The 25,564-nt window shown below is 49.9% G+C and overlaps 3 protein-coding genes across 8 annotated transcripts; 2 read left to right on the top strand and 1 right to left on the bottom strand.

Annotated features, from left to right (window-relative positions):
• The first annotated feature begins 1,412 nt into the window (after positions 1 to 1,412).
• sos1 (son of sevenless homolog 1 (Drosophila)) lies at positions 1,413 to 14,934 on the top strand. 4 transcript variants are annotated; one of them, XM_028018633.1, is made up of 23 exons: positions 1,413 to 1,543; positions 2,472 to 2,597; positions 3,322 to 3,453; positions 3,525 to 3,689; positions 4,429 to 4,638; positions 4,715 to 4,858; positions 4,927 to 5,037; positions 5,320 to 5,418; positions 5,719 to 5,846; positions 7,612 to 8,267; positions 8,778 to 8,859; positions 9,946 to 10,062; positions 10,144 to 10,247; positions 10,751 to 10,979; positions 11,050 to 11,169; positions 11,640 to 11,802; positions 12,044 to 12,161; positions 12,235 to 12,407; positions 12,481 to 12,597; positions 12,669 to 12,942; positions 13,357 to 13,401; positions 13,921 to 14,042; positions 14,166 to 14,900. In XM_028018633.1, exons 1-23 carry the CDS (start codon positions 1,457 to 1,459, stop codon positions 14,628 to 14,630), a joined length of 3,987 nt encoding a protein of 1,328 aa, XP_027874434.1. In that variant the 5' UTR covers positions 1,413 to 1,456; the 3' UTR covers positions 14,631 to 14,900. The 4 variants fall into 4 exon arrangements, with proteins under 4 accessions (XP_027874434.1, XP_027874435.1, XP_027874431.1 ...); XM_028018630.1 differs by lacking the exon at positions 1,413 to 1,543 and adding an exon at positions 1,583 to 2,371 and having other exon boundaries at positions 14,166 to 14,934; XM_028018634.1 differs by lacking the exon at positions 13,357 to 13,401.
• Positions 14,935 to 15,338: 404 nt separating this feature from the next.
• Positions 15,339 to 22,397, bottom strand: gemin6 (gem (nuclear organelle) associated protein 6). Of its 2 annotated transcripts, XM_028018640.1 has the most exons (4): positions 22,232 to 22,397; positions 16,935 to 17,148; positions 16,296 to 16,559; positions 15,339 to 16,153 (listed from the first exon to the last, which is right to left on the bottom strand). In XM_028018640.1, the coding sequence occupies exons 3-4, from the start codon at positions 16,427 to 16,429 to the stop codon at positions 15,712 to 15,714; spliced, it is 576 nt and encodes a 191-aa protein (XP_027874441.1). In that variant the 5' UTR covers positions 16,430 to 16,559; positions 16,935 to 17,148; positions 22,232 to 22,397; the 3' UTR covers positions 15,339 to 15,711. The 2 variants fall into 2 exon arrangements, with proteins under 2 accessions (XP_027874441.1, XP_027874442.1); XM_028018641.1 differs by lacking the exons at positions 16,935 to 17,148; positions 22,232 to 22,397 and having other exon boundaries at positions 16,296 to 16,743.
• Positions 21,162 to 25,557, top strand: srsf7b (serine and arginine rich splicing factor 7b). 2 transcript variants are annotated; one of them, XM_028018636.1, is made up of 7 exons: positions 21,826 to 22,083; positions 22,699 to 22,879; positions 22,950 to 23,129; positions 23,200 to 23,280; positions 23,346 to 23,498; positions 23,566 to 23,610; positions 25,360 to 25,557. In XM_028018636.1, the coding sequence occupies exons 1-7, from the start codon at positions 22,056 to 22,058 to the stop codon at positions 25,391 to 25,393; spliced, it is 702 nt and encodes a 233-aa protein (XP_027874437.1). In that variant the 5' UTR covers positions 21,826 to 22,055; the 3' UTR covers positions 25,394 to 25,557. The 2 variants fall into 2 exon arrangements, with proteins under 2 accessions (XP_027874438.1, XP_027874437.1); XM_028018637.1 differs by lacking the exons at positions 23,200 to 23,280; positions 23,346 to 23,498 and having other exon boundaries at positions 21,162 to 22,083.
• The last annotated feature ends 7 nt before the right edge of the window (positions 25,558 to 25,564 follow it).

Raw genomic sequence — 25,564 nt, 5'->3', positions numbered from 1 at the left:
AACCGAACCGCAGACAGGAGAACCGGTCTGACGCTACGACCAGTTCAACGCTGGAACATCTGCTGCATCCAGAGACCTGATGGAGACCTGATGGAGATCTGATGGAGATCTGATGGAGGCCTGATGGAGGCCTGATGGAGCCCTGATGGAGGCCTGATGGAGGCCTGATGGAGGCCGGATGGAGGCCTGATGGAGGCCTGATGGAGGCCTGATGGAGGCCGGATGGAGGCCTGATGGAGGCCGGATGGAGGCCGGATGGAGGCCTGATGGAGGCCTCCATCCAAATACCCTGTGATACTGACCGTGGGTCGGGTCGAGTCGGGTTCGACTCCCGGTCCCGACGACCTTTGCCGCATGTCCTCCTTCACAAATGGCGCCGGCTCAGCTGGCTGCCTGCAGATGCAGCTCCTGTCGTGTGTTAATCTGTGTATAAAAAATTCTTGCTGTAACTGCGAAATAATTTCCCTGCTGGGATGAATAAAGTATTTCTTCTTCTTCTTCTTCTTTAAAACTCTCAGTGCCTTATGGCTGCAGCAGGTGTTAAACTCAAGGCCTGGGGGCCAAATCCGGCCCACCGTAGCTTTCCATGAGGTCCTGAACATTTAAATCCCGGGAGAATATCCATAACCTTGGTATATTCTAAAATGAGGAGGAGTTTGTCAGCGCTGGTCTAAAGAGTGAAGCAGGGAGCAGGTCTGAGATTAAACTAAAACTTTACTGGTAATCAGTATTTAACACCGAATCAGGGATGAAATCAGCCGCAGCTCGGTACCAAACGAACCAAGGTTCCGACCCGCAGCTTCCCCTGACTGCAGTACCGCGGCCGGCCGGCCGCGCTCTCCCTTCATCAGTGACCCCGCTAATGTACGTCAGTGATCTGCAGACAGCGCATGCGCAGGTGAGCACCGTGTACGGCACCGCCACAGTGACAACAACAGCCGCCGTTTGGTCGGCGAGTGTCCGCCCGCCACTCGCCCCGCAGCCAGACCCAGACCCAGACCCGGTCAGGCTTTCACACCCAGAGCAGGAGCTGCATGATCGCATCCACGTCTATGAGACCCGACGGTACCGAGCCGAGTCCACCGAACCGGCCCAGCTGCTCCCAGAGTCTCCGCTACGGTCACGAGAGGCAGACACCGGCAGCTGCGGGCCGTCTTCCCGGAGAACCAGGGGATCCCCGCCGCTAGCAGCGCCGCAGCTAACAGGCTAACGGTACCATGCCCTCCTCCCGCTGACCCGAACCAGCGAAGCGACTCCCAGCTGCAGACCGCGGAGCTAACTTCCAGCCAAGCCTCCGCGGCTCCACCGCGGGACGGCCAAGGATGGTGGCGGGGACCGGGTCCGCTTCGGAGGATCGTCCCGGCCCCGCCGGACCCGGGGCTCGCTTCATGTAGCCCGGCCTGCCGTGCCGGTCCGGCCCGCCGCGGGGCTCCAGCTGCCGGCCAGGGCCGCAGACATGCAGGCCGCCCAGCCGCAGTACGACTTCTTCAGCGAGGACAACGCCGGAAAGTGGAGAGGCCTGCTGGTTCCGGCCCTGGAGAAGGTACCGCCGAACCGAACCGCTCTGATCCGGTTCAGTCAGGGAGACGATAGGACCAGAAGCAGATCAGGTCCAACAGAGACACCCTGGAGTTCTTGTCCAACTCGGTCCAGGTTCTGACCCGTCCTCTGTTGTTATGGTAACGCTCAGGTTGTACCATAGTCAACTCCTGGACTGTTCAGTGAATTGTTTCCTTGACAACCGGTGATGTCAGATCTCTGTATGACGTCACATAGGTAGACAGAGAGGTCGTGAAGCCAGCAGCTGCGGTTTCAGGTGGTTCTGGGTCTGGGTCAGAACCTGGACAGTCAGATTTCCACTGCTGATGCTGATGTTTCACCTTTGCTCCACACCTGCTGACATCATCGCCAGCCGGCCAATCACTGACCCTTTTCGTTAGTGAATAACCCCAGAGCTGCAGCAGTCACCTGTTCCTCAGGTGATCTCAGTGCTTCCTGGTTCTGGTTCTGCAGCTGGACCTCGGGTCGGCGCTGTGGGTTAACCAACCAGGAAGCAGCTCTGTTGGAACTGGCCCCGCCCACATGAAGCTCGTCATGGTGGAACCAGGTGAGCTCAGGTGACTCTCCAGAGAAAACAAGTTCCCTTTAGAACCAGAAACCACCGGGTCCAAACGGAAATCTGTCTGACCAGAACCAGCCCAGGTCCGGTTCTGATCCTACAGCAAGCTCAAGCTTTATGGTTCTGATCCGGGTCCTGAGGCGAGATGAATCGGGTCAGAGTGAACGCTTGCCAGTCCGATTCGGAGAAGCACCGGAAGTTTGTGTTGCTCCAGCCTTTACTAACCTTCTGGGGACCAAAGCCGGGTCAGAGGTCAGAGGGGGAATTAGGTTAGGCAACATGTCTGGTTAGCCATGAATCGCAACTAAAACCAATGGAAGCCAAACAAACGTGTGTGTGTGTGTGTGTACAGGTGTTGTACCAAGTGCATCCTAACCTGAAGTCCCAGCAGGAGGCGCTGCAGTACATCGAGGACCTGATCCTGCAGCTGCTCAGCATGCTGTGTCAGGCTCAGCCGCGCACAGTGCAGGACGTGGAGGTGACATACACACACACACACACACACACACACACACACACACCTGTCTGTAACATGGTGGGTTTAACTACAACACACAGCTGATGACATCATGCAATGGGCGTGGCCTTTCATTCAGGCACTCTGGCTCCGCCCAGTCCCTCTGTCTTCCTGCCAGCCAATCAGCAGCTTGCAGCTGTGATGTCATCGTCAGGACTTCACAGAGCTGCTGATTGGCTGTTTCCATGGCAACCGGTTTCCAGAGAGGTTCAGTTCAGAGCTAGGAGCTGACAGTACTTGGACCAGTTCAGAATGGCCAGATGGCCTGAGCCAGAACCAGACCGAAACCGGACCAGAACCGATGCTCAGCTGGAGTCCACCAAGCATTACCGGGTCCAGGGTCCAATATGGCCCCTGCAGGTGAATGGTTCTCCAGAACCTCTTTAAACTCGCCGGACCCGGTTCTTTTAGATGTTTGGGCCCACTGCTGGACTCTTCTCACAGTGCCAGAACATGGAACCCGCTGGGTTCCTTCAGCTAGAACCTGGCAGAACTTTCTTAGAGTAAAGGGACGGCCAGCAGGGGGCAGTAAACGCATCATCTGCGACCCAAAAAGCATATTAGATACAGAACCTCAGGCTGCTCTGTTGACCTTTGACCCTCCTGAGGACTATCAGATCCTCCAGCTTGGACTCCAGAGGACCGGTTCTGGTTCTGGCCCCGGCTCTGACCTGTCTCTCTTCAGGAGCGGGTCCAGAGGAGTTTTCCTCACCCCATCGATAAGTGGGCAATCGCCGATGCTCTGGCCGCCATCGAGAAGAAGAAGAGGAAGAACCCGCTGGCACTTCCTGTTGACAAGATCCACCCCCTGCTCAAGGTATGCTGCTCTTCATCCTCCTCTTCTTTATCCTCCTTTTCTTCATCCTCCTCCTCCTCCTCCCCCTGCAGGAGGTGCTGGGCTATAAACTCGACCATCAGGTCTGCGTCTACATGGTTGCCGTTCTGGAGTATATCTCGGCAGACATCTTGAAGCTGGCGGGGAATTACGTCAGGAACATCCGCCATGATGACATCACCAAGCAGGACATCACTGTGGCGATGTGCGCCGACAAGGTGAGCAGTTGAAACTTAGACCTGACATTCGTTTCGGGCTTGTGTGGTGCAAAGGTCAAAGGTTAGATAAGAACATAAACGACTGAGGAGTCGGGGAGGACGAAGCGATTTCTCAGCAGTTTAGGAGGAAGAAGACAAAGCTGGATGGAGTGATGAAGAGGAGGGAGCTGGTTATCCTGAGGGACGGCAGCCATATTCATTATTTATTGATCCGTTCAGACAGGAAGTGACGATGACTCCGGCGTTTCTGGGCAGAAGAAACGATGAAGAGCTGAACATCAGTCGCCTCCAAATCACTGAATGTAGTGAAGAGATTCGCACAAAAGTTATCAAATATTTAAAAACTAAGATAAATAAAATACAGAAGGATCATTTGTAAACATGGTGGAACTTTGCAAGCTGACTGCACAAACTGACCCCTGTTGCCATGGCTACCCATTGCCCTGCTGTATCCATGGTGACGAAGGGCACAGGTGTAAAACCTCGACAGAGTTTTCCGAAAACTAAATTTTCATAAAAAACGAACACTAATTCTTTGAATTAGTGTTCAAAGAATGAATGAGACATGAGCGTTTCGTAGTTTGACTTACACTGATGATGTCACTAGACGGTGCCGGCATTTGACCCAGTTACTAGGAAACAGCGACTCAGCAGCTACAACAAAGGAAAGCAGCAACGTTTTAATGGGTCGGATCAGGTCGGGCTTTCAGGCCTCTCTAACCTCCCGGCGACCTTGCAGGTTCTGATGGACATGTTCCACCAGGACGAGGAGGACATGGGTCTGTTCCCGCTGCTGGACGAGGAGCCGTCGGCCAATGAGGAGCAGCGATACTGTGACCTGGTCCGGAGCTTCCTGGCTGACGGACACCAGTACCTGAGGCAGCTGCACCTGCTGCTCAAGGTGTTCAGGGAGCCCTTCGCCTCCTGCCCCACCCTCTTCTCCACACAGGTACGGCTCTGTCAGTTCCGGTCCGTGTTCAGGTTCTGACCCGGATCGGGTTCTGACCCGGTTCCCTGTTCCCCAGGACGTGGACAGCATCTTTGGCCGCCTGGCGGACATCCAGGAAGTGACGGTGAAGCTGCTGGGCCTGCTGGAGGACACGGTGGAGATGACAGACGAGGGCAGCCCCCACCCGCTGGTGGGCAGCTGCTTTGAGGACCTGGCAGAGGTGAGCTCACCTGGTGCCGCTCACCTGGAGCCGCTCACCTGGTTGCCAATCTGTCCTCTCATTGGCAGGAGTTGGCCTTTGACCCCTATGAGGCGTATGCTCAGGAAGTCCTGCATCCTGCCTTCCACGATCACTTCCTGGATTTAGTGACCAAACCTGGAGCCTCTGTCCATCTGCAGGTAAGACCGGTCACACCTGGGGGGCGCTTCACCTGACAGGTCCCACAGTGATGATGAAGTTCTGACATGAGTGAGAACCGGACCCCCAGTTCGACCGACCATGACTCTGGAACCGGCACGTTATCATGCCTGCAACCGGTCTAGAGGCCGTGGAGCTAGCAGCGCTAACGGAAGCGCAGCCAGCAGTGGTTTCCTCTTCTCTTATTGGGTCAGGGTCCCTTTAAATACAGAACGATGATGATGATGACTGATGAAGATGGACCTCTTAATCCTCTGTTCCAGTCCATCTGCGAGGGATTTAAAGAAGCCGTCCGCTACGTCCTGCCCAGGCTGCTGCTGACCCCCGTCTACCACTGCCTCCACCTGCTGGACACACTCAAGGTCACACACCGTCCTCCACCTCCTCCTCTCTCTCTCTCCTCCACCTCTCTCTTTCTCTTTCTCCACCTGCTCTCTCTCAGGGTCCAACAGCAGATGGGCCCAGGTCCAAGACAAAGAACTAGGTTCTGCTGAGCTTCTGGGTCAGAACCGGTCCAGAACCAGTCAGTGATCCTGTGGGTTCTGCTGGTTCTGGTTTCCAGTCAGGCCAGAACCCTGCAGGTCTGGTTCTTGGTTCTGGTCCTGCTGGCCCCCCATGCTGCACCTGTGCAGGTGCCCCTGACTCGGGTTGTGTTTCCATAGCAACTGGAGGAGCGCAGCGAGGATGAGGAGGATAAGGAGTGTCTTCGTCAGGCCATCACGGCGCTGCTGAACCTGCAGAGCAGCTTGGAGAGGATTTGCTCCAGGAGCCTGGCCAAGCGGAGGCTCAGGTAGGAACGTCTTCCTGAACTTGGATCCAAGCTCAGGCCTCATCTTCACCACAAAACACTGAACACTACAGTCACATTCACAAGCACACACACATTTAGACACAGATGGGTAGGCAGTTTGGGGTTAAGTGCCTTGCCCAGGGGCACATCGACATGTGGCAGGAGGAAGCTGGAATCGAACCTACAACCTTCCGATGTCAAGACGACTACTCGCCCTGACTAACTTCTCTGGATAAACAGAACCACACAGGTGAAGCCCAGCTGGACGGGTCAGCTAACCCCTAGCGCTCTGCTACACTGTAGCTAGCATAGCCTGCTATGGATGCTAAGGCTAGTTAGCATAGTCACTGACAATGGTGGCTAAGCGGTTTTTGTGTAGTGGTAAGTTGTTTCTCTGCCATTAGCATATTTAGCAGTGAGTACATGGGGTTGATTGGTCGCACTAAGCCCCTCCTCCTGTCTCTGATTGGTTGTTTTTGGTGCATTTCTTCACCAAAGTTGGAGATTAATCTGTTCTCTGATTATGCTGTTACAACATGGAAACAATAAATAAATAAGTAAAAAACATTTCTTATAAAAGTTAATTGCCGAAGCTTCGATAAGTTCAGGTCATTGAACTCTAGAGGAGTTTGCAGCAGCGTTCACACCGAAACGTGTCTGACGCTTGTGTATGGAGTTGAATTTCTTTCACAATTATTCAATAAAAAAAAATCATGTCAAACAAAAAATAGAGTTGTGATCAAAACCTTTGGATTTAAAAAAAAAGTGTCAAACAAAAAAAAATTTCTCAATCAAATTGTAAGAATAAATTTTATTTAACAAAAAATGTTTAAAAAGCTTTTTTTTTTTTAAATTGAAATCACTCATTTTTTGTCTGAAACTTATTTTTGCATATCGGAATATTTTACATAACAGCCTAAGTTTTTGGTCGAGTCTTAAGTTTGTTTTTTTTGATGCTCCTTCTTTGCTTGCGATTCTCACATGAACATCCTGGGAGGGGCATAAAGACGAGCGATGTAAGACGTGTTCTTATTGGTTACGAACGATGTAAGACGTGTTCCTATTGGTTAGCGCTGACTAAACGGATGCCTCCGACTCACTGCGATCTCAGAACTCTGTCCCGACCTGCAGGGCTTCTGTTACGGGACACAGAATGTGACTGAATGGTTAGTAATCTTCACAAAATGACACCGTTCAGCAGCTACTAAAGTGTCCATCCTGTTTCAAAGAAGAAATCTTACACAACTTATGACGACAGTCACATATTTTGTCTGCCGTGATCCCCGGTAGCATATCGTGCTAGCTAATGTTAGCACTAGCTAATGTTAGCACTAGGGAAAGTGCATAATAGAATTACTTTATTCATCCCAGCAGGGAAATTATTTATTTATTATAAAACAGGTTTGTGTAATATTCGCCTGTCTTTATGTTGAATTCGTTAACCACCTCTGTCGAGTGGCATTAAGCGTGGAAAATACCGAATGTATCTGGATGAAATATGTTAAAAACTGTTGTGTAGTCCTCTGTGTGTGTGTATTAACTATTATTGTTAGCATTAGCATTGAAGCTAAAGTGGGAAAACACAGTGGACCGCTGCACCGGTGTTATTAGGTCCAGTTAATGTGCACCAGACGTTAAGTGACTGTACAGATTATAGGGTGTAATGGACATGTCCAACATGTCCATTACACCACGAGTCCCCATGTCTCTCTGGTCCCCCGCTTCCTCTTCTGCCTCTGACCTGTCTCTTTTTCCTCTTCCTCAGCGAACCGGCCTGCCGGCTCCACAGCCAGCAAGTAAAGAGTAAGCACCTGGCCATCAGGAGGATGAAGGACGTCCAGCGGAGCATCGACGGCTGGGAGGGGGCGGACATCGTCCAGTGCTGTAACGAGTTCATCATGGAGGGCACGTTGAGCCGCGTCGGTGCCAAGCACGAGCGCCACATCTTCCTGTTCGACGGTCTGATGATCAGTTGCAAGGCTGGCCACGCGCCGCCGCGGCTGCCCGGCGCCGCCGCCGCCGAGTTCCGCCTCAAGGAGAAGTTCCTGATGCGGAAGGTCCGGGTGGTGGACCGGGAGGACCGGGACGGCGAGTGGCGCCACGCCTTCGAGGTGGCGCCGAAGGACGGCTGCGGCGTGCTGTTCGCCGCCAAGTCAGCAGAGGAGAAGAACGGCTGGATGGCGGCGCTGGTGTCGCTGCAGTACCGCGGCACGCTGGAGCGCATGCTGGACCAGGCGCTGCTGCAGGACGAGGAGCAGCAGATGCGGCTGCCGTCGGTCCAGCGGTACCGCTTCGCCGAACCCGACTCGGACCAGAACGTTGTGTTTGAGGACAGTGTCCAGTCCAAGTCTGGTATCCCCGTCATTAAAGCCGGGACGGTCCTGAAGCTCATCGAGAGGCTCACCTTCCACCTGTACGCAGGTGAGTATAGGCAGAACTTTCCACGGACTGAGGCGCAGGACCAACCAAGACTATACAGGTCATAATCCGCTATGGAACCAAATAACACCTGCCAACCTTCCTCTGCCAGTGCCTCTGGACTCCCAGGAACTGTTAGCGGTAGCAACTTTAGCGCTGCTTTCTCTGAGATTCACCGTCTGAAGATTCAGTTATTATATTTCTCCTAAAATGTTTACTATTACTATTAAGACATGAGCTCTTTCAGCAATGTTGATTGATTTTCATTGATCAATCTTATTAATTATTGATGTAGTATTGCTGCCGGGGTGTCTTTAATGACCTTTGGGCTCTGAATGCATCACCACTCAGTCTGGGAGCGGTCCGCCTGCCTGACCCTGTTCAGCCTGGAAACGGGTCGGTAGGCTTGGTAGGAGGACCCCCAGATGGGAGCTGTGCTCCAGAACCTCTGAACCCAGTCCTCGGTACACTCTCTGAACCAGAACCACTCAGTCATGTTTCCTGTTCCCACAGATCCAAACTTTGTCCGGACCTTTCTGACCACGTACCGGTCCTTCTGCCGGCCCGGGGAGCTGCTGGACCTGCTGGTGGAGAGGTGAGCTCATCTGGCCTCATGGGCCAATCAGAACCTCCACAACTCAGACCAGAAAGTGACATCACACAGACAGCAGGTGTCAATGCTGAGCCTGAACCCAGTCTTCCTCTGAAGTGGTTCTGGTCCAGACTCTGGATTAGGTTGGTTTTGGTCCAGACTCCCGGCCCATCTAAAGGGTTACAGGACCAATTTTAAAGGTCTGCAGCCATCTTGTTTCCTTTGGTCCATTACTGACACAACATTGACTGTCTGCACATGATTATTCTTGAAATATAAAAAACAAAGACAGATTGGTAACTAACATCACTTTCTAATGTCATAAACATATGAACATGTTCATCTCAAAGTAATGAAAACTGGACAAAACCAGAGCAAACCTGGAAACCCAAACTGTCCCTGTTAGCCAGCTATCTGGGCCTAGCGCAGTCTGACTCACCAGGAGCTAACTAGCCTAGCATGTCCTCACCTTCTTCACAGGTAGGAGTCAGGCTGGTTTGGGGAGCTGCTGACTCTGACTCATCTGCTGTTAAGTGGTAAAACCAACAAGTTAAATATATTTTCAATAAATATTTGTTCTTCACTGATGGTGAATTAGAGGCTAACAGCTTAGTTAGCTTAGCTACAGACTGCTAACAGGTCGATAGCCACCGACCTCTTGAAGAAATTGACTCCCTTCCTTCTCTAACCCTGGTTTTATTATTATTTTTTGGGCAGCTGGTTATTATCTCTTTCTCTACTGACTGCTAAACACCGTCACCGTCCGGCGCGCCCAGCAGGAACAAACCATTTCATGTAGAAACGGGGGGTCACTAAATATGGACGATGGCTTTCTGGTCTGGGAGGGAGAACATTTAACTCTCACTGCTAGAAACAAGTCAAATCAACCACAGCATTTATTGGATTAGTGACAAAAGGGCCTTTTGGTATTAAAAAATACATTTTTGTGGGGGGCCCCCTAGTGGTCAGGCCTTTGGAGTGCTAACTTTCCCTCCTATGAGGAACACTCGGTTCTGGTTCTGGTCTTAAGTCTGGTTCTGGACCTGGTTCTAGTTTTGGCCCAGTTCTAAAGCTGGTCTGTGTCTGCAGGTTCGACATTCCTGAGCCAGCACCGGCCGAATCAGACCCGACAGACGGGTTGGAGCAGCTACTCAGCGCCGACCTAAAACGATTCCGTAAAGAGTTTGTTCAGCCGGTCCAGCTCAGGTACAGAGCTCCTGCTGGCAGTCCTGGTCCTGGTCATAATCCTGGTTCTGGTTCTGATGTACGGCCCGTGTCGTCCTGTAGGGTTCTGAACGTGTGCCGCCACTGGGTGGAGCATCACTTCTACGACTTCGAGCGAGACCCGGGTCTGCTGAGCCGACTGGAGGACTTCATCGCTTCGGTCAGAGGTTGGTGCCGGTCCAATACCCTATCCAGAACCAACACTAACACCTACAGAACCAAAACCAGATCCAGAACAGTGCTGACCCACCTCCTGCTGCAGGTTTGACCTGTTTACCTGGATCCACTCAGGAAACGGGCCTGGATCCGGAGTGGACTTGGACTGGACCTGGACTTGGACTGTATCGGACCTGAATTGGACCTGGACTTGAACTGGACCTGACTGGATTAGACCTGTACTTGGACCTGCACAGAACCCAAAGGTTGTACCTGTACTAGAAGACGCTGTCCCTTTAAGACAGCTCTACTTCCTGGGTCTTATTTCAGAATCCTGATTGGTCAGCAGGCAGTGGGAGAGCGCCCCCTGCTGGGCGCCACACCAACCTGCTGCTGGTTCTAGATAACAGACTTTCACCACCAGCTGGTTCTGTTGGTGGTTCTCAGCCTGACTGCTGGTGCCTGGTGCTGTGGACCCAGTCTGGTCCGGTGAGCGGTTCTGGTTGTGTTGCAGGGAAGGCCATGAGGAAATGGGTGGAGTCCATCACTAAGATCATCCAGAGGAAACAGCAGGTGCAGGTGAGCCAGGCGAGCCCCCCCCCCAGTATCACTTTCCAGAACTCACCCCCCCCCATCGAGTGGCACCTCTGCAGGCAAGGAGCCGTTGAGACCTTTGACCTCATGACCCTTCACCCCATCGAGATCGCCCGCCAGCTGACGCTGCTCGAGTCTGACTTCTACAGGTAACGTACGTTTCCCAGCGCACCAGGCCCGTCTGACCTCTGACCCCTGACCTCTGACCTGGGCCCTCAGGGCGGTGCGTCCGTCAGAGCTGGTGGGAAGTGTCTGGACCAAGGAGGACAAGGAGCTACACTCGCCCAATCTGCTGAGGATGATCCGGCACACCACCAACCTCACCCTGTGGCTGGAGAAGTAAGATATGGAGCCCACCTGGAGGACACCTGGTGGGCTCCAGAGCCCCTTTTGCACTGCATCGCTGGACCCGGGTCGACCTGGGATTGTTTTTGCATTAGCTCTTCCAGCCCGGTACCACCCCGCTCCCTGGAACCTTGAGAGCTGTGGTTCCAATCGGGCCAGCCAGACTGGGTCGGTGTGGAGTTAGCTGTTGATTGGTTCATTGGCTGCGGGGGCGGGACAAAGACCAGGGGCCTCACGCATAAAACAGAGCGCAGTTTTCTCACTAAAACTTGGCCTACGGAAAAATTTAGAAAAGTGTGGCGCACAAAAAGATACGGCTCCCGCTCAATGCAAAACGACCAGGGCCATAGGACCAGTAGGACCGGGTCGAACGGAGCCGGGATGGGCCAGGCCGGACCCTGCAGTGCAAAAAGGGCTTTGGAGTCCTCAAGGTGACGTCCACTCAGGCTGCCGTCTCTCTGCAGGTGCATTGTTGAGACGGAGAACCTGGAGGAGCGGGTTGCCGTGGTTTCTCGGATCATCGAGATCTTGCAGGTTTTCCAGGAACTGAATAACTTCAACGGTGTTCTGGAAGTGGTCAGCGCCATGAACTCCTCACCTGTCTATAGACTGGACCACACTTTCGAGGTAGAGCCCCCTGATGCTCCACCCATCCACCTGACCCACAGAACATGGTCCAACAGGTCTGGCAGGTCCAGATCACATGGTCTTAGATGCATCCTGGGATTTGTTGGATCTGCCATCTTGTTTATACAACCAGACAGAATGCATGTTGATGACCGCCATAGTGGGGATCGGCTAAAGTTCCTGTGGGACTTGGTTAACAGAACCACTGGTACCAATTCTGACAAATCTGCTTCTGTTTTAGCAAATCCCGAGTCGCCAGAGGAAGATCCTGGAAGAAGCTCATGAGCTGAGTGAAGATCACTACAAGAAATACCTGGCCAAGCTGCGCTCCATCAACCCGCCCTGCGTCCCTTTCTTTGGTACAACCTGGCTGCGGCCTGCTGGTGCTGGTACCGGCAGAACTCCGCTCTGATGGTGCTGTTTGTGCTGTAGGGATCTATCTGACCAATATACTGAAGACGGAGGAGGGAAACCCGGACTTCCTGCGGCGACACGGCAAAGACCTGATCAACTTCAGCAAGAGGCGGAAAGTGGCAGAGATCACTGGAGAGATCCAACAGTACCAGAACCAGCCTTACTGCTTGAGCGTGGAGCCCGACATCAGGGTGAGGCGCTGCTGATGTCACTTCCTGTTTCATGGAGTAGGGTTGAAGGTAATCTGTTGTGTCTGTGGAGCAGAAGTTCTTGGAGAACCTGAACCCGATGGAGGACCTGTCTGAGAAGGACTTTGCCGATCATCTCTTCAACAAGTCCTTGGAGATCGAACCTCGAAACACGCGGTCGTTGCCTCGTTTTGTAAGTGTTGCCATAGTAACTGTTCGTCACATGTTAATTTGTTCCATGACACGTTCTCATTCCTGGTCCAGGTGAAGCGGTACACCTGTCCTCTGAAGTCCCCAGGGATCAGACCCACGTCCGCAAGGGTGGGCAGCATGAGACATCCTACCCCACTGCAGAACGAGCCCAGGAAGATCAGCTACAACCGGGTCACCGACAGCGAGTCCGAAGGCGGCGTCATCTCTGCTCCCAACTCCCCCCGCACGCCGCTGACTCCGCCCCCAGCCTCTGCCGCGTCCAGCTCCACAGATGTGGGCAGCGTGTTCGACTCGCCTCAGGGTCCAAGCAGCCCCTTCCACTCAAGTAAGGCCTGATCTGTAGCTGTGCCCGCAAACATTAGCCACGCCAAAACTGGCCCATATACTAACCCCACAAACCATAGCCCCACCCACAGACACAAGCCCTGCCCACAGACTAGTATTTGAGGCCAATAGCTGTTGTGAGACATAAATTTGACTTTGACTAGCTTGCAAAGCGTAACTCCGCCCACAGATACTGGCGTCAAGCACATCCCCACCCTCTGACCGCTGAATCACCCTAACTCCGCCCTCTGAGGGCCACCAGACGCCCCTCGGTACGATATTAGCAGGATATTCCTTTCTGCTCACTGATGTTCTGATCTTGTGATCCACACTAACCTTCATCTCAGAACCAATTTCCACAGCGGAACCGGGCCGGTTCTGCTCCTCTGACCCGTTTGTTCTGCTCGCCCTGCAGCCTGCGACAGCATATTCGCTGTAATCTCTCTGCCTCACGGCCCACGTTAGTATGACCCTCCGGACTCTCCGTCATCACACCTCACCTGTTGGCGCACGCCTAGGTTCAGGCTGGCCGGTGCTGGGCGGGAAACTTTGGGTCTGCATCCGGGTTCTGTAGGGTGTATGAATATATTTGGGCCTGGTTCTGAAACAACACAGAACCGTTTTTTGAATCTGAGTCATCTCTGTTGGTTGGACTTAGGAACCATCGGAATTTCTTCAGATCCTGGAATAATTGGGCCGTCGGTTCTGCTGCTGATCCGTCACGGACCCACCCAGCACTGACCTGTCTCACCTAGTCAACACCTGTCTCCATGGAAACCATCAGCTCACCTCTGACGGTGTTGGAAGGAAACACAACTACTGGAGCATTAGCCTTCAGACTGTAGTCGAGTTTCCTTTAAATCATTCCTTCATCTCAGCCTCATTGAACCCGTTCCCTTCCGTAGAAACCCGGTCTGTGTTCTTCCCGGTCCAGCAAATGTTCTGGATGTTTAACCGGTTCTGACCCGTCTCGTCTCAGGGTCGTCCTCCGTCTCTTCAATGGTGAGCTTCAGTCGGACTTCAGAGGATGCTGCCATCCCCCCTCCGGTTCCGCCGCGCAGACGACCCGAATCGGCTCCTTCTGAGTCCTCCCCGACCAAGGTACCGGCAACACGACCAGGCAACACGACCAGATGGCAACACGACTGGTAAACATCCTGTTTCTGCCCCTCCCCTTACTGTTTCTGTCCCTCCCCTTCCCCTTTGACTCCGCCCCCTCTCCAGGTCCAGTCAGCGTTGGAGAGCCCCCCCGCTGTGCCTCCTCGCCAGCCCACCTGTAAGCTCCTCCCCCCTCGTTACTCCTCGCTGTCCTCGTCTCCCCCAGACAGCCCCCCCTTGCTGCCTCCCCGAGAGCCGCTCAGCTCCCCCCTGCACCTCCTCCCTCCCCCACAGGGGCGCTCTCGCTGCGAAGTCTTGTCCCAGGCCTTCTTCCCCTCCTCCTCCTCTTCATCTCTGAGCTCCGCCCCTGCGCCCTTGACTTCCTCACCACCACTCACCCCCACAGGAAGGAAGATGCCCTTCCCTTCCCCGCCTCTAGATGGCCCCCCGGTGCCGCCGCGCCACAGCGTCCCCAAACTGCCCCCCAAGACGTACAAGAGGGAGTCTCTGAGCAACGTGCCCCCTGCTGGACACGCCCCCTGCTCTGTGGTTGGACATCTTGTGAAAGAGGCGGAGCTGGAAACGCTATAGCTGATTGGATGAACAAAGAGTTGGCCCATGAGAAGGTTCTGACCCGTCAGAACCAAACTGAATCCAAGTGGTCTCTTTTTCCGGTCCTGGAAGTTTGTTCGTGGTCATTTCATTTTTGGTCCTCATCTGGGAGCTGTGGGAACCGGATCAGAACCAGTCGTGTGTGTTGAGAACTGATTGGACCAGAGCTGTGGTCCGCAGCCTGCAGGTACTGGTCCAGGACCTGAGGTACTGATGCTGGTTCTGGTGATGTTTGTTTGTTGTTGTTGTTGTAAACAAAGGGAATAAATGTTTCTGCCTCTGATGCGGCGCTGCTCTTTATTTACCTCCTTGGTCCCACTGAGCATGCTCAGTCTGACTCACCTGTTCAGGTGCTTCTCAGGGTTCAGGTCCGGGTCTTTGGTGGTTTTTCATGCTGACCTGTCCTGTTCCCCAAGAGTTCTACAGAACCAGCCAAACCCAACAGAACCGATTCCCCAAGCTTCTGGTTTGGACCCGTCCTGCCTCCTTCTGGTTCTGCTGCTTGTCATGTTTTTCAGGTCGGACCGGAGTTCTACTTCTAAATGAGACGAAGGATGTGGTTGGATGTTGTTAAGTGGTTGGATGTTGAACAGCTCCGGCTGCCAGGAACAAACGCAGAGCCTGGTGTCGGCCACCGGGGGCGCTGTAAGGAGATTTTATTGTCGTAGAAAAAACGAGACAAACTGATTAATGGTAGAATCTGATTTATTGGATCAATCAGGACCGCACTGTCCATGGCCCAGTTCTGCAGAACTTTAAACCCAGCTAGCTGACAGGAGGTCCAGAGAAACACAACCGGAACGGAAAGTCAGTTTGGTTTGAAAGGATTCAAACTAAACTGATTCATGATCAGCTGATTGGAGGAGACCAGCAGGAAGGGGCGGGGCTTCAGCCCTCAGATTTAAAGGGCCATGCACACCCGTTTCCACCTGGTTCTGTTCAGGAGCTTCTGATAGATCCAGACTGTGGTTCAGAAACCTGTTTGGTACCAGACGGCTCATCTAAAGCCAGTTAAACAGGAACTGGATCCAGACTGAACCAGAACCGCTCTGGATCCGTCTCAATGCCCAGATGGAATGGGTCCATCTAGACCCGGAGCAGTCTCTGGAGCCGGGCTGGTCTCCAGAACCGGGTCAGAATCAGGAACCGGGTCGGGCTGGACCCGAAGCAGTCTCTGGACCCGGTCCAGGATGATCTGGTTGGCGCTGCTGCAGTCGTCGGGTCGATATGGGGCCCGGATGGTCAGAACACGGGCGACCCGAAGTTCGTTCCCATCCTCCTCTACCGGAACCCGGTTCTGCTGGAGCCAGCGGCGGACTCCGGACCTCCTCCGGCGTCGCTCGCCCGGATCCGGGCCGCCGGTCTCCGGAGGCGGGAGGAGGGAGCGGAGCCGCTCCTCCGTGTCCGGGTCCGGTTCCTGCAGAACCTCCACATGTTCCACAGCGTGACCCAGAACCACCCGGACCGACGCACCGTCCTCCCCGAAACTCACCAGAGCCACACTGGAGACAGAACAGAACCAGAACCACATCAGAACCACACTGGAGACGGAACCAGAACCACAAGCTGGTTCTGATGCATTACGTGGGCCGGAAGAACACCCTCAGGACTGTAGGGTGTGAATAGTGATCACGTGTGTCTCACCTGTGGGAGACCGGGTCCACGGTCAGCAGCCAGCCGCGGTGCTCCTCCCGCTGCTTTCCCGCCGTCACCCTCACCTGTCTGTGGACGCACCGGAGCCACAACTGCGGACCTGAATGAAGCCAGCCGCACTGCATCACGGTCCTCTGATCAGTAGTCGGTCATCAGCCCTCTTCTGAACACCGGTCCCGCTCTGCAGGCGTCCGCAGGAAACACGGCAAACACAAGAGTTCCGCTTTATGCTCCTCAAGCAGCCGCTGCTGCCCCCTGCAGGCCGGAACAGAAACAACGGTTTGATTTCCTTTGAAGGGAAAATTAATGTTCAAACTAAAGATTTTAGATGTAAACATGAGGTGCAGCTTTTCTACAACTGAGCAGCGATCTGTTATAAACAAGACAAGGTGAAAAAGAAAAGAAGACGTTTGTCCAGGTGGGAAACTGTCTCTACCATCTCCAAGATTATAGAGAATAATATAAAAAATAAGAAAAGTTGAAGTTGCATCTTAATAAAAACCTGAAAACTTTCAGATCACTCCAGAAATATTGAAATCAACATTATCTTATTTATCAGCACCAGTTATTGGTCAAAGTATGTGTTCAATTTGTAGATGAAACTTCGGATCCAATATGGCTGCTACTCACATTACCAGCATGCTGTGGCGAAAACGTGTTTGTATTCCCAGAGTCAGAATCAATGTGACATGCAGAACCTGCATGTTTCCATGTAGAAGGTAGAGTTTAAATGATGCTTGGAAGACGTGAGCAGCCTGAGTGGGAGCGCGGCTCCTCCATCAGGATGATGATGATGATGATGATGTGTTGCAGCATCGGTTCGGCTCTGCTCACTGCAAATTATCTTTCAAGTAAAAAAAAAGAAAAGAATAGTTTTTGGATTTTTTTATTATCTAACCCTCTTTACTATTAGCAAAATTGTTTAGAAAAATGATCTTTTGTGTGAAAACGTCTTGTAGTAGCGAGTCTGTTGTGGGAACGCCAAAGCCTGAATCTGATTGGTCAGTTTGCTTTTTCTGTGAGCTAAAAGTGAATGAGGGAGTTTGATCCTCCCGTAGTTCTAAGAGCCGTTTGGATCCCGCCTGGGCTTTTCACCATATTTCAGCAACAAGGCCTTTCAAAGTGCTTTACATCATAAAAACACAAAGTCACGCAACAACGAATCAACAATCGAAATATTACATTTAGTCAAATGCCATCATTCTGCTTAATCAATTATATTTCAAAGGCGACTCTAACCAGGTGGACTTTTAGTCTAGTCTCTGTGTTTCAGCAATTTTGCTGTTTGTCCATCTTTGGTTCTGGATGCAGATCAGAACCAGAACCCGAGAGTTCTGGAAGGTTGATGCAACAACAGCAGATCTTTAATGTATTGTGGTGCTGAACCGTTCAGTGATTTATAAACTACCAGCAGTAGTTTAAAGTCTGTTCTCTCACTGAAGGACTATAGAACCAGGTGGTGTAGAACCAGGTGGTGTCTCTATCCTCCTGGTTCTAGTCAGAACTCCAGCAGCAGCGTTCTGGACCGTTGGGTTGTCAATCAAACCTGTGAAGACCCTGCTGCAGGAATCAAAGCCTGGATGCGTTTCTCTGATCTGAGATTTTAGTCTCTGGTTCTGGAAATGTTCAGAACCATTTGGAGAAGGCCCTCTGTGGAACCGGCTTCGACTCGGTCCAAATCCTCTCCCTCCCTTGTTCATATTGGAGGTTAAAGGTCGCAGTGTGTCCCACAATCTCCACATCCGCCCTTCGCCCATTTTGGGTTCTATTTCCGCCCTTACGCTGAGTCCGCATTTTTACGGACTTCGGCGAAGTGTATTACCCACAATTCATTGCTGCATGTGACATTTTGAGTTAAAAGGAGGATGTATGGAAATGTTTTGTTTTTTCCGTCTTTATAGAAAATTCAAAGAAAATATCATGACAAGGCACATTAGTAATAAAAAAGTTTGATTTAATAAACTGAGCAGAAAAAAGAAGAAATAAAAATAACTACAAACTAACTAAGGAAAATAAAACAAATGTCACAAATGCACAACATATTTCAAATCTTAAGATATTGGTTTAAAGATTGGCCTTTTATGGGCGTGCCGTGGTGGCGTAGCGGTTAGCGCGACCCGTATTTGGAGGCCTTGAGTCCTCGACGCGGCCGTCGCGGTTTCGACTCCCGGACCTGACGACATTTGCCGCATGTCTTCCCCGTTTCCTGTCAGTCTGCTGTCATATAAGGGGCACTAGAGCAACAAAAGTACGGAGCCCCTAAGGGGACATGGAGAGAAAAAAAAAGGAAAGAAATCCCGACTTATTATCTTATGGGTTAGGGTTAGGGTTACTTATTATCTCGAGATCCCGCGACATTTCTGAAAAATCGCGAGTTACTTTTTTTGGGGGGAAAGGCATGTTTTTATGCGGTAAACGTGGGGGAGTGTGTCTACATTGATTATGGAGGACGACTTATATCATTTTCTGCGGTCCAGAGATGTCCCAGAGGAGGATATCATGCACATGCAATTTAGCGTACATCCATCGGTAACCGTGAAGCTGTCCAGTACGGAGCCCTCTAGGGGACATGGGGAATTTTTTTTCTTTTGCGTTCCCTCGCAATACTTTTGCGTTACCTCGCAAACGTTTGCGTTCCCTCGCAATACTTTTGCGTTACCTCGCAATACTGTACTGTTCAGTTATGCAGCATAATTGAATCCTGTAGCCTTTCTTACGGTGGGCGCCGTACTTTCTGCTTTAATATAAGGTTATGTGAGGTTTTTCCATGAATGTTAGAATCTTTTTGTGAAATATCTGAAGTTTTATATCTTTCTTTAGGATAGAAAGGCAACACAAACCTACGATATAAACAGAAACTTTCCGTAAGTAGGAAAGAAATAAAAATGGTTTAAAGAGCTGCTTTCAGTGCCGCTCCATCTTCGCCTTAACAGACATAAACATGCAGTAAAAAATCGATTTTCAATAAGTGTTTTGCACCAAACAGTTTTTACTGTTAAGTTTTTATTATTAAAAACACGACAAACTAATGATGGTAAAGGGCAGCACTGGGTTAACTCTGGGAATCTCATCTGTCTGTGTATCAATCAACTCCAAACCTTTTCTTTGTTTTGTCACAATTATCGATTTATTCCATTTTGATCATCAGGTTCCAAACTTTGCAAGGACTGACCGCCCCGCTCACCGCTTCCTCATACACACAAAGCCAGTTTCCTTCCATTCATACCTGGTGACGTCACGTCGACACACCTAAGTGTCAAAGCCTCGTGCTCCTGTCATATCAATAATTACTTATTTCATTCATAAGGCTCTTACAGAGCCTCAGTGAAAACTTGTTTATTATTATTAACTGTTTGGTGCAAAAAACACTGATTGAAAATCGATTTATTTTTTCCTGCATGTTTATGTCTGTTAAGGCTAAGATGGAACTGAAAGCAGCTCTTTAAACCATTCAGACTAGAACAACAGAGACACAATCAAACCTGTCAGATGATTTATTACCCGCTATAATAACTCAGAAATAGTCCAAATTATAATGTATTTTTATTTCTTTCCTACTTATGGAAGGTTTCTGTTTATATCGTAGGTTTGTGGCGCATTTCTATCCTACAGAAAGATATAAAACTTCAGATATTTCACAAAAAGATACTAACATTCATGGAAAAACCTCACATAACCTTCTATTAAAGCATAAAGTACGGCGCCCACCGTAAGAAAGGCTACAGGATTCAATTATGCTGCATAACTGACCAGTACAGTATTGCGAGGGAACGCAAAAGTTTTGTGAGGTAACGCAAAAGAAAAAAAATTCCCCATGTCCCCCTAGGGGCTCCGTACAAAAGACCCTGGAGGGGTAAAAAAAAAATTGGCCTTTTATGATGCTATAATGTTTAAACTCTCTAAAATAAAATGATTTCACTTTAACAGTGGAGGGGATTTTTAGAAAGCAGTACTTGTGAATAAAACTTAGGATTAAATATATCATAATTTAACTCTTCATCTCCTGTTAGAAAACCAAATTTGATTATATTAAAACTTAAATATAGAATAAATTTCTATATTTATTTTTTTATGATTTTTAAACAAATATTTTCTTCTCAGACCAGAGGAGCAGAAAACCGATGAATTTATTGTTACATTTTTGGTTCATAAAGTCACAACATTCATAGTTCATTTTAAAAAGTTCATTTTAGTTCCATTTTTATTTTTCACATGTAGCATCAGGCATTTTTTTTATTTTCTATAAATGCTGTATGTTTGTCCTTCACTTGATCTTTGTTATTAGCTCCACTTTATACCAAACTAACTGCCGGCTGCATAAAACAGATGGTTTTATGGGTAAAAATCACGTCTCTATTAGTCAAATAAACGGATAAATTGATTATTAGAACGTTTTAATGTGTATTTTTGCCATCTTGGAAATATGGTAAAGTTCACAGAGTGAACTGTCTGTCGCAAAAAATAAAGAATATAATCAGTTTTCAAAAGTATTGAAATAATTTTTGTTTCGCTGAACATGAGGGATTATATTGAATTTTCTGTATTCAACATCATCATAACAGAACATATTTCTCCATCAATGACTCAGAAATACCGTTACTGTACATTTAAAATAATCTGTTTTGTTGTAGTTTTTAGCAGCAGGATGCTAAACAGGGACCAGTCGGCCATTTTGGATGTGACGTTACGACCCAGGACCGTTCTGTCCCAACTCTGACCCCTGACCTCTGATGTGACTTTGACTAATCCACACGTCATAGGGGCGTAGGGCAAACTGAGCACCTGGACCGGGCCTTTATGTGGCTCTGAAGGTTCAGGTCAGAGGTCATCACTACTCCCAGGTTTCGGGCTGATTGCTGGTTTTTAGTAGTAATAATTGAAGCTGTGTGTTGATCGTTCCTCTTTAGGTCCAAAGATAATAACATCAGCCCAGGTCTTTAGTTCAGCATTAAACCTCCTCAGTATTTAAGCTTGTCATTCAAAAACCTTCCCCTACCAAACTTGTATGTAACCATGGCAACAAGGTATTGTTTTTGCAAACGGAAACAGCAAGGGTCCAAATAATCCCTGAACTCTGAGCTCAAGTCCCAGAGGGGATGAAAGGGCGACTTCATGGTTGCAGCTCCTTCCTAGCAGGCCAGGATTACTTCAGCTGGTCCAAACGCTGCAGCAGAGTTCAGATGAAAACTAAAAAACAGAAATCATATTTCTCCTGTTTTAGCTTCCCTTCATCGGCTCCCTGTTAATTAAGATTATAATCTCAGATTCTGCTTGTCACATATAGAGGCCATAATAATCAGCTCCATCAGAGATCTGACTGGTCCAGATGTACCTACCAGAACCCTGGTGGTACCAGACTGCAGGTTCTACTGGTTCTGGAGGTTCCAGCAGGAGAATGGGAGTCAGATCCTTCAGTTTACTGAATAGATCAAAACTTTGCTCTGTGTGAAGCTGACGGTTAAAAGAGATGTTTGTCCAGTCGAGCGGCTCCACAGCCCCATACACACAGATGATGAAATCAGAATTAATGAACTGATTTAAAACGAACAGAAATTTGAATAAGCAGAGCCATAGCACACACTCCTGGAACTGAACAACAACAAACCGTTCAAATTACAAGCTCAAGTCAACCAAACTTTTACGCTGAAATCCAACCGGAAAAGACCTGCTTTGTTTCCGGCGCCGGATCAGTGTGCAGCTAGCAGCAGAGCTAACCTGATCGCGGACCGATCAGAACCGTCCGGTGTCAGAATGTCCCGCTTCGGGCGCTACGGAGGAGGTAACCCGCTGTGACTTTCTTCTTAATCGGTACCGGTCCGTAGAACCGTCCGGTACTCTCTCACTGGATAGTTGCGGAGAGTTTTCGCAGCTAGCGAGCTATAAGTAGAGCTAACTGCTAACATTCGTCTGTGACGTCACTGTTGTACCTGCTGCACGTGTCATCAGGTGTTGTCCGTGGTGTTTGTTTCGTGTGATCACAGGCATAGATCAATGGGTTTGATTAACTGGCGGAAGTTGTTAAATTAGCGGGAAATATCCGGAGTCTGGTTCAGTGAGTAGCCAACAGGTGACAGGATGCTGCCCCCTTGTGGCGCACCGGAAATTACAGCAACAAGCTGAGAGCAGCTGAGCCCGCCCACCGGTACATACCTTCAGATTTGTTATACTGATATTAATACAGAGTATTTAACGTTAGTGCAAATTATTATAGCTTATTACACACTGTGGTTCTGATGCCGGTTCCGGTGGCGGTTTTGTCAGTTGTTCTGATGGTGGTTCTGTTGGCGGTTCTGAGGTCTGTGGCCCCGGCTCCATCGGCCTCAGGATGTTCCTGTGCTCTGATTGGCTGTTTGAGCTACTGGCTCCGCCCCCTGACGCTGCCTCCTGTCTGCAGAGTCCAAGGTTTACGTGGGGAACCTGGGAACCGGCGCTGGGAAGGCTGAGCTGGAGCGGGCCTTCGGGTACTACGGGCCTCTCAGAACCGTCTGGATCGCCAGGAACCCGCCGGGCTTCGCCTTCGTGGAATTCGAGGACTCCAGGGACGCCGAGGACGCTGTCCGAGGGCTGGACGGGAAGTGGGTACCGCGCAGGAGCACAGGTGAGCCGGGCGCGGCGGCGGACTGACCGGCTGTCGGCGTGTTTCAGGGTGATCTGCGGCAGCCGGGTCCGGGTGGAGCCGTCCAACGGGATGCCGCGGCGTTCCCGCTACGAGAGGCCGCCGCCACGGCGACCATTTGACCCCGACGACAAGTGCTATGAGTGCGGACAGAAAGGCCACTACGCCTACGACTGCCACCGCTACGGCCGCCGCGGCCACCGCAGCAGGTACGCCGCCGCCGCTGCCCTGAGGTCACGCCGCCCGTCCGCTCTGGTCTCATGATGCGATCCGCTTCAGGTCACGGTCCAGGTCCCGGTCCCGGTCCCGGGGGAGGCGGTATTCCCGGAGCCGGAGTCGCAGCCGGAGTCGAGGGAGGAGGTGAGTTCTGTCGACCTGCCGGTCTGGAACCACGGCGCCGGGCTCTGACCCTGTGATGTCATCAGATCCAGGTCCTCTCCTCGGCGATCCAGGTCCAGCTCACCCAGAAGGTCCAGGTCCGGTTCACCCAGAAGGTCCAGGTCCGGTTCACCCAGAAGGCTGCGGTCCGGTTCTCCTGGGAGGTCCCGGTCCCGGTCGGTGTCAAAGTGCCGCAGCAGGTGGGTGTGGCTGTTGTGAGCACGCTCAGTGCTGAGTTCACCTTGACCGACGGTTCTGTCTCTGCAGGTCCGGATCCATGGGCCGGTCTCATTCCGGATCTCGAGCCAGAAGGTGAGACCAGAGGGGAGTCATGGAGGTCATAGAGGTCATCGAGGGCGGTCCTGTCCATAGACATGAATTTGTAGAAGCCTTATTGAGCAGATCTGCCTGTGCGATACGTCACACCGTCCGCCATATTGGATGGGGCATATCTGCCGGCCACGTTCTATTTTTAGTTCATTCACACATTCTCTCTCTCTCTCTCTAATATATCTTTGAATCAAACGGTCACTAACGACAAGATTTCTAACTTTTTGTTCTGAATATTTCATTGTTTTGGGCTTTCTGAACAAAAAGCACAATGATTTTAATTGATACATCTGATTTTGATCAATCCTTTTTATATTGGCATTGATAAACACACACACCTTTACAGGGATGTATTTATAATCATATTTACATAATTTCATAATTCAATGTGCATTTGCTATTTCAAGATATGAAGAAATAAAAATTAGGTATTTTATTGTATAAACTTTGATAAATCAGCCATTTATCAAATATATAATATACATACAGTACAGACCAAAAGTTTGGACACACCTTCTAATTCAATGGGTTTTCTTTATTTTCATGACTATTTATAAGGCAATAAATCCCACTTATTAACCTGACAGGACAGGTTGACCTATGAAGTGAAAACCATTTCAGGTGACGACCTGTTGAAGCTCATCAAGAAAATGCAGAGTGTGTGCAAAGCAGTAATCACAGCAAAAGGTTGCTACTCTGAAGAAACTAGAATATAAAGGGTATTTTCAGTTGTTTTACACTTTTTTGTTTAGTGCATATTTCCACATGTTATTCATAGTTTTGATGCCTTCAGTGTGAATCTACAATGTCAATAGTCATGAAAATAAAGGAAACTCATTGAATTAAAAGGTGTGTCCAAACTTTTGGTCTGTAATGTATATCTATATTTTTTTCTTTGTATTACACTACAATGTGTGTGAAAGAAATTATAACAAACTAAATTATTTTCATTTCATTACATAAAGTCTTAATAACCAGCACTTCAGACTGACATATTTCACTTAAAAATACACAAAAAATGAAAATAAATAAATAAAACACAGATTGTTATACTGGTGACACTGGACCCAGTCAGGTTCAGTCTGCTGGTTAAACTGGGAGGAGTCCAGTGATTTCTGATGTGTTCTTTCACAGGCTAACAGTGTAATAGAAAATGCACATTCAGAAAAACATACATTTTCAGTTTAACCAAAATATGAGAATAAATGCCTCCAGTGATGAACTTCCTGTCCCTCATTAGAAAACTACAACCAGAGTGGATCACTTCTCACCAATTTAGTTAGAGGAAACATTTCTTGGTTGTTTAGAAGCAAATTTCTGGCTGCAGAGTTCATTCTACTCATAAAATATTATTTTATTTCATTCATACCTGTGAAAGGTGATGCCAATGGATCCAGTTTGTAAAGTAAAACCATTGAAACAAATCCAGCAGTACGTGAAGTTATGGAGCTCCGATCGTCGTAGGACTCAACTTCCAATGAGGCGTCTGCATATTCATGTCTGTGGTCATGGAGGTCATGGAGGTCATGGAGGTCAGCCTCAGCAGCTGCTGCTTTAGGCACTAGCATAGCTTGGTATTCAGTCCTCTGTCAGGCAGCAAGGGATCAAAGGTCAGAAGCACCTGGAACCTTGGGTTCAGGCAGAGCACTAGATCCAGAAACTATAATCAATAATCAATAAACCTATAACGACTTTAACGGTTTTTCTCTCTCTCTCTCTCTCTCTCTCCAGTCGCTCGGCCTCCAGGACTCCTGCTGACAACTGACTTCCTGTTTGCTCTCTGATGTTTTGTACGAACTCACTCTGTTGTGTAGCAGCTCTGTGATTATTGATTATTAATTAGTGACTGTTGGTTTCTGATCAGCCTGCTTTGGTTCCTCAGCCGTTTACTTCCTGCAATGATCTGTTAATAAAGGTTTATCATTCAAACATGTGT

This window comes from Xiphophorus couchianus, chromosome 5 (genome assembly GCF_001444195.1).
Source record: "Xiphophorus couchianus chromosome 5, X_couchianus-1.0, whole genome shotgun sequence".
In the NCBI taxonomy this organism is placed as follows: Eukaryota; Metazoa; Chordata; class Actinopteri; order Cyprinodontiformes; family Poeciliidae; genus Xiphophorus; species Xiphophorus couchianus.
The sequence above is the reverse complement of the archived record's forward strand: the minus strand, read 5'-3'. Positions and strand labels throughout refer to the sequence as shown.

What these genes read in the sequence shown, in the direction of transcription:
- sos1 (XM_028018630.1), top strand. Translation starts at nt 2,237, where the DNA reads ATGGTTCTGATCCGGGTCCTGAGGCGAGATGAATCGGGTCAGAGTGAA. An exon ending in CTGGCCAAGCGGAGGCTCAG is followed by an intron (nt 5,847 to 7,611) that starts GTAGGAACGTCT and finishes CCTCTTCCTCAG; the next exon opens with CGAACCGGCCTGCCGGCTCC. An exon ending in CTCACCCTGTGGCTGGAGAA is followed by an intron (nt 11,170 to 11,639) that starts GTAAGATATGGA and finishes GTCTCTCTGCAG; the next exon opens with GTGCATTGTTGAGACGGAGA.
- gemin6 (XM_028018640.1), bottom strand. Translation starts at nt 16,429, where the DNA reads ATGCAGTGCGGCTGGCTTCATTCAGGTCCGCAGTTGTGGCTCCGGTGC. An exon ending in GTGGACCCGGTCTCCCACAG is followed by an intron (nt 16,154 to 16,295) that starts GTGAGACACACG and finishes TTCTGTCTCCAG; the next exon opens with TGTGGCTCTGGTGAGTTTCG.
- srsf7b (XM_028018636.1), top strand. Translation starts at nt 22,056, where the DNA reads ATGTCCCGCTTCGGGCGCTACGGAGGAG. An exon ending in CTTCGGGCGCTACGGAGGAG is followed by an intron (nt 22,084 to 22,698) that starts GTAACCCGCTGT and finishes TCCTGTCTGCAG; the next exon opens with AGTCCAAGGTTTACGTGGGG. An exon ending in AGCCGGAGTCGAGGGAGGAG is followed by an intron (nt 23,281 to 23,345) that starts GTGAGTTCTGTC and finishes TGATGTCATCAG; the next exon opens with ATCCAGGTCCTCTCCTCGGC.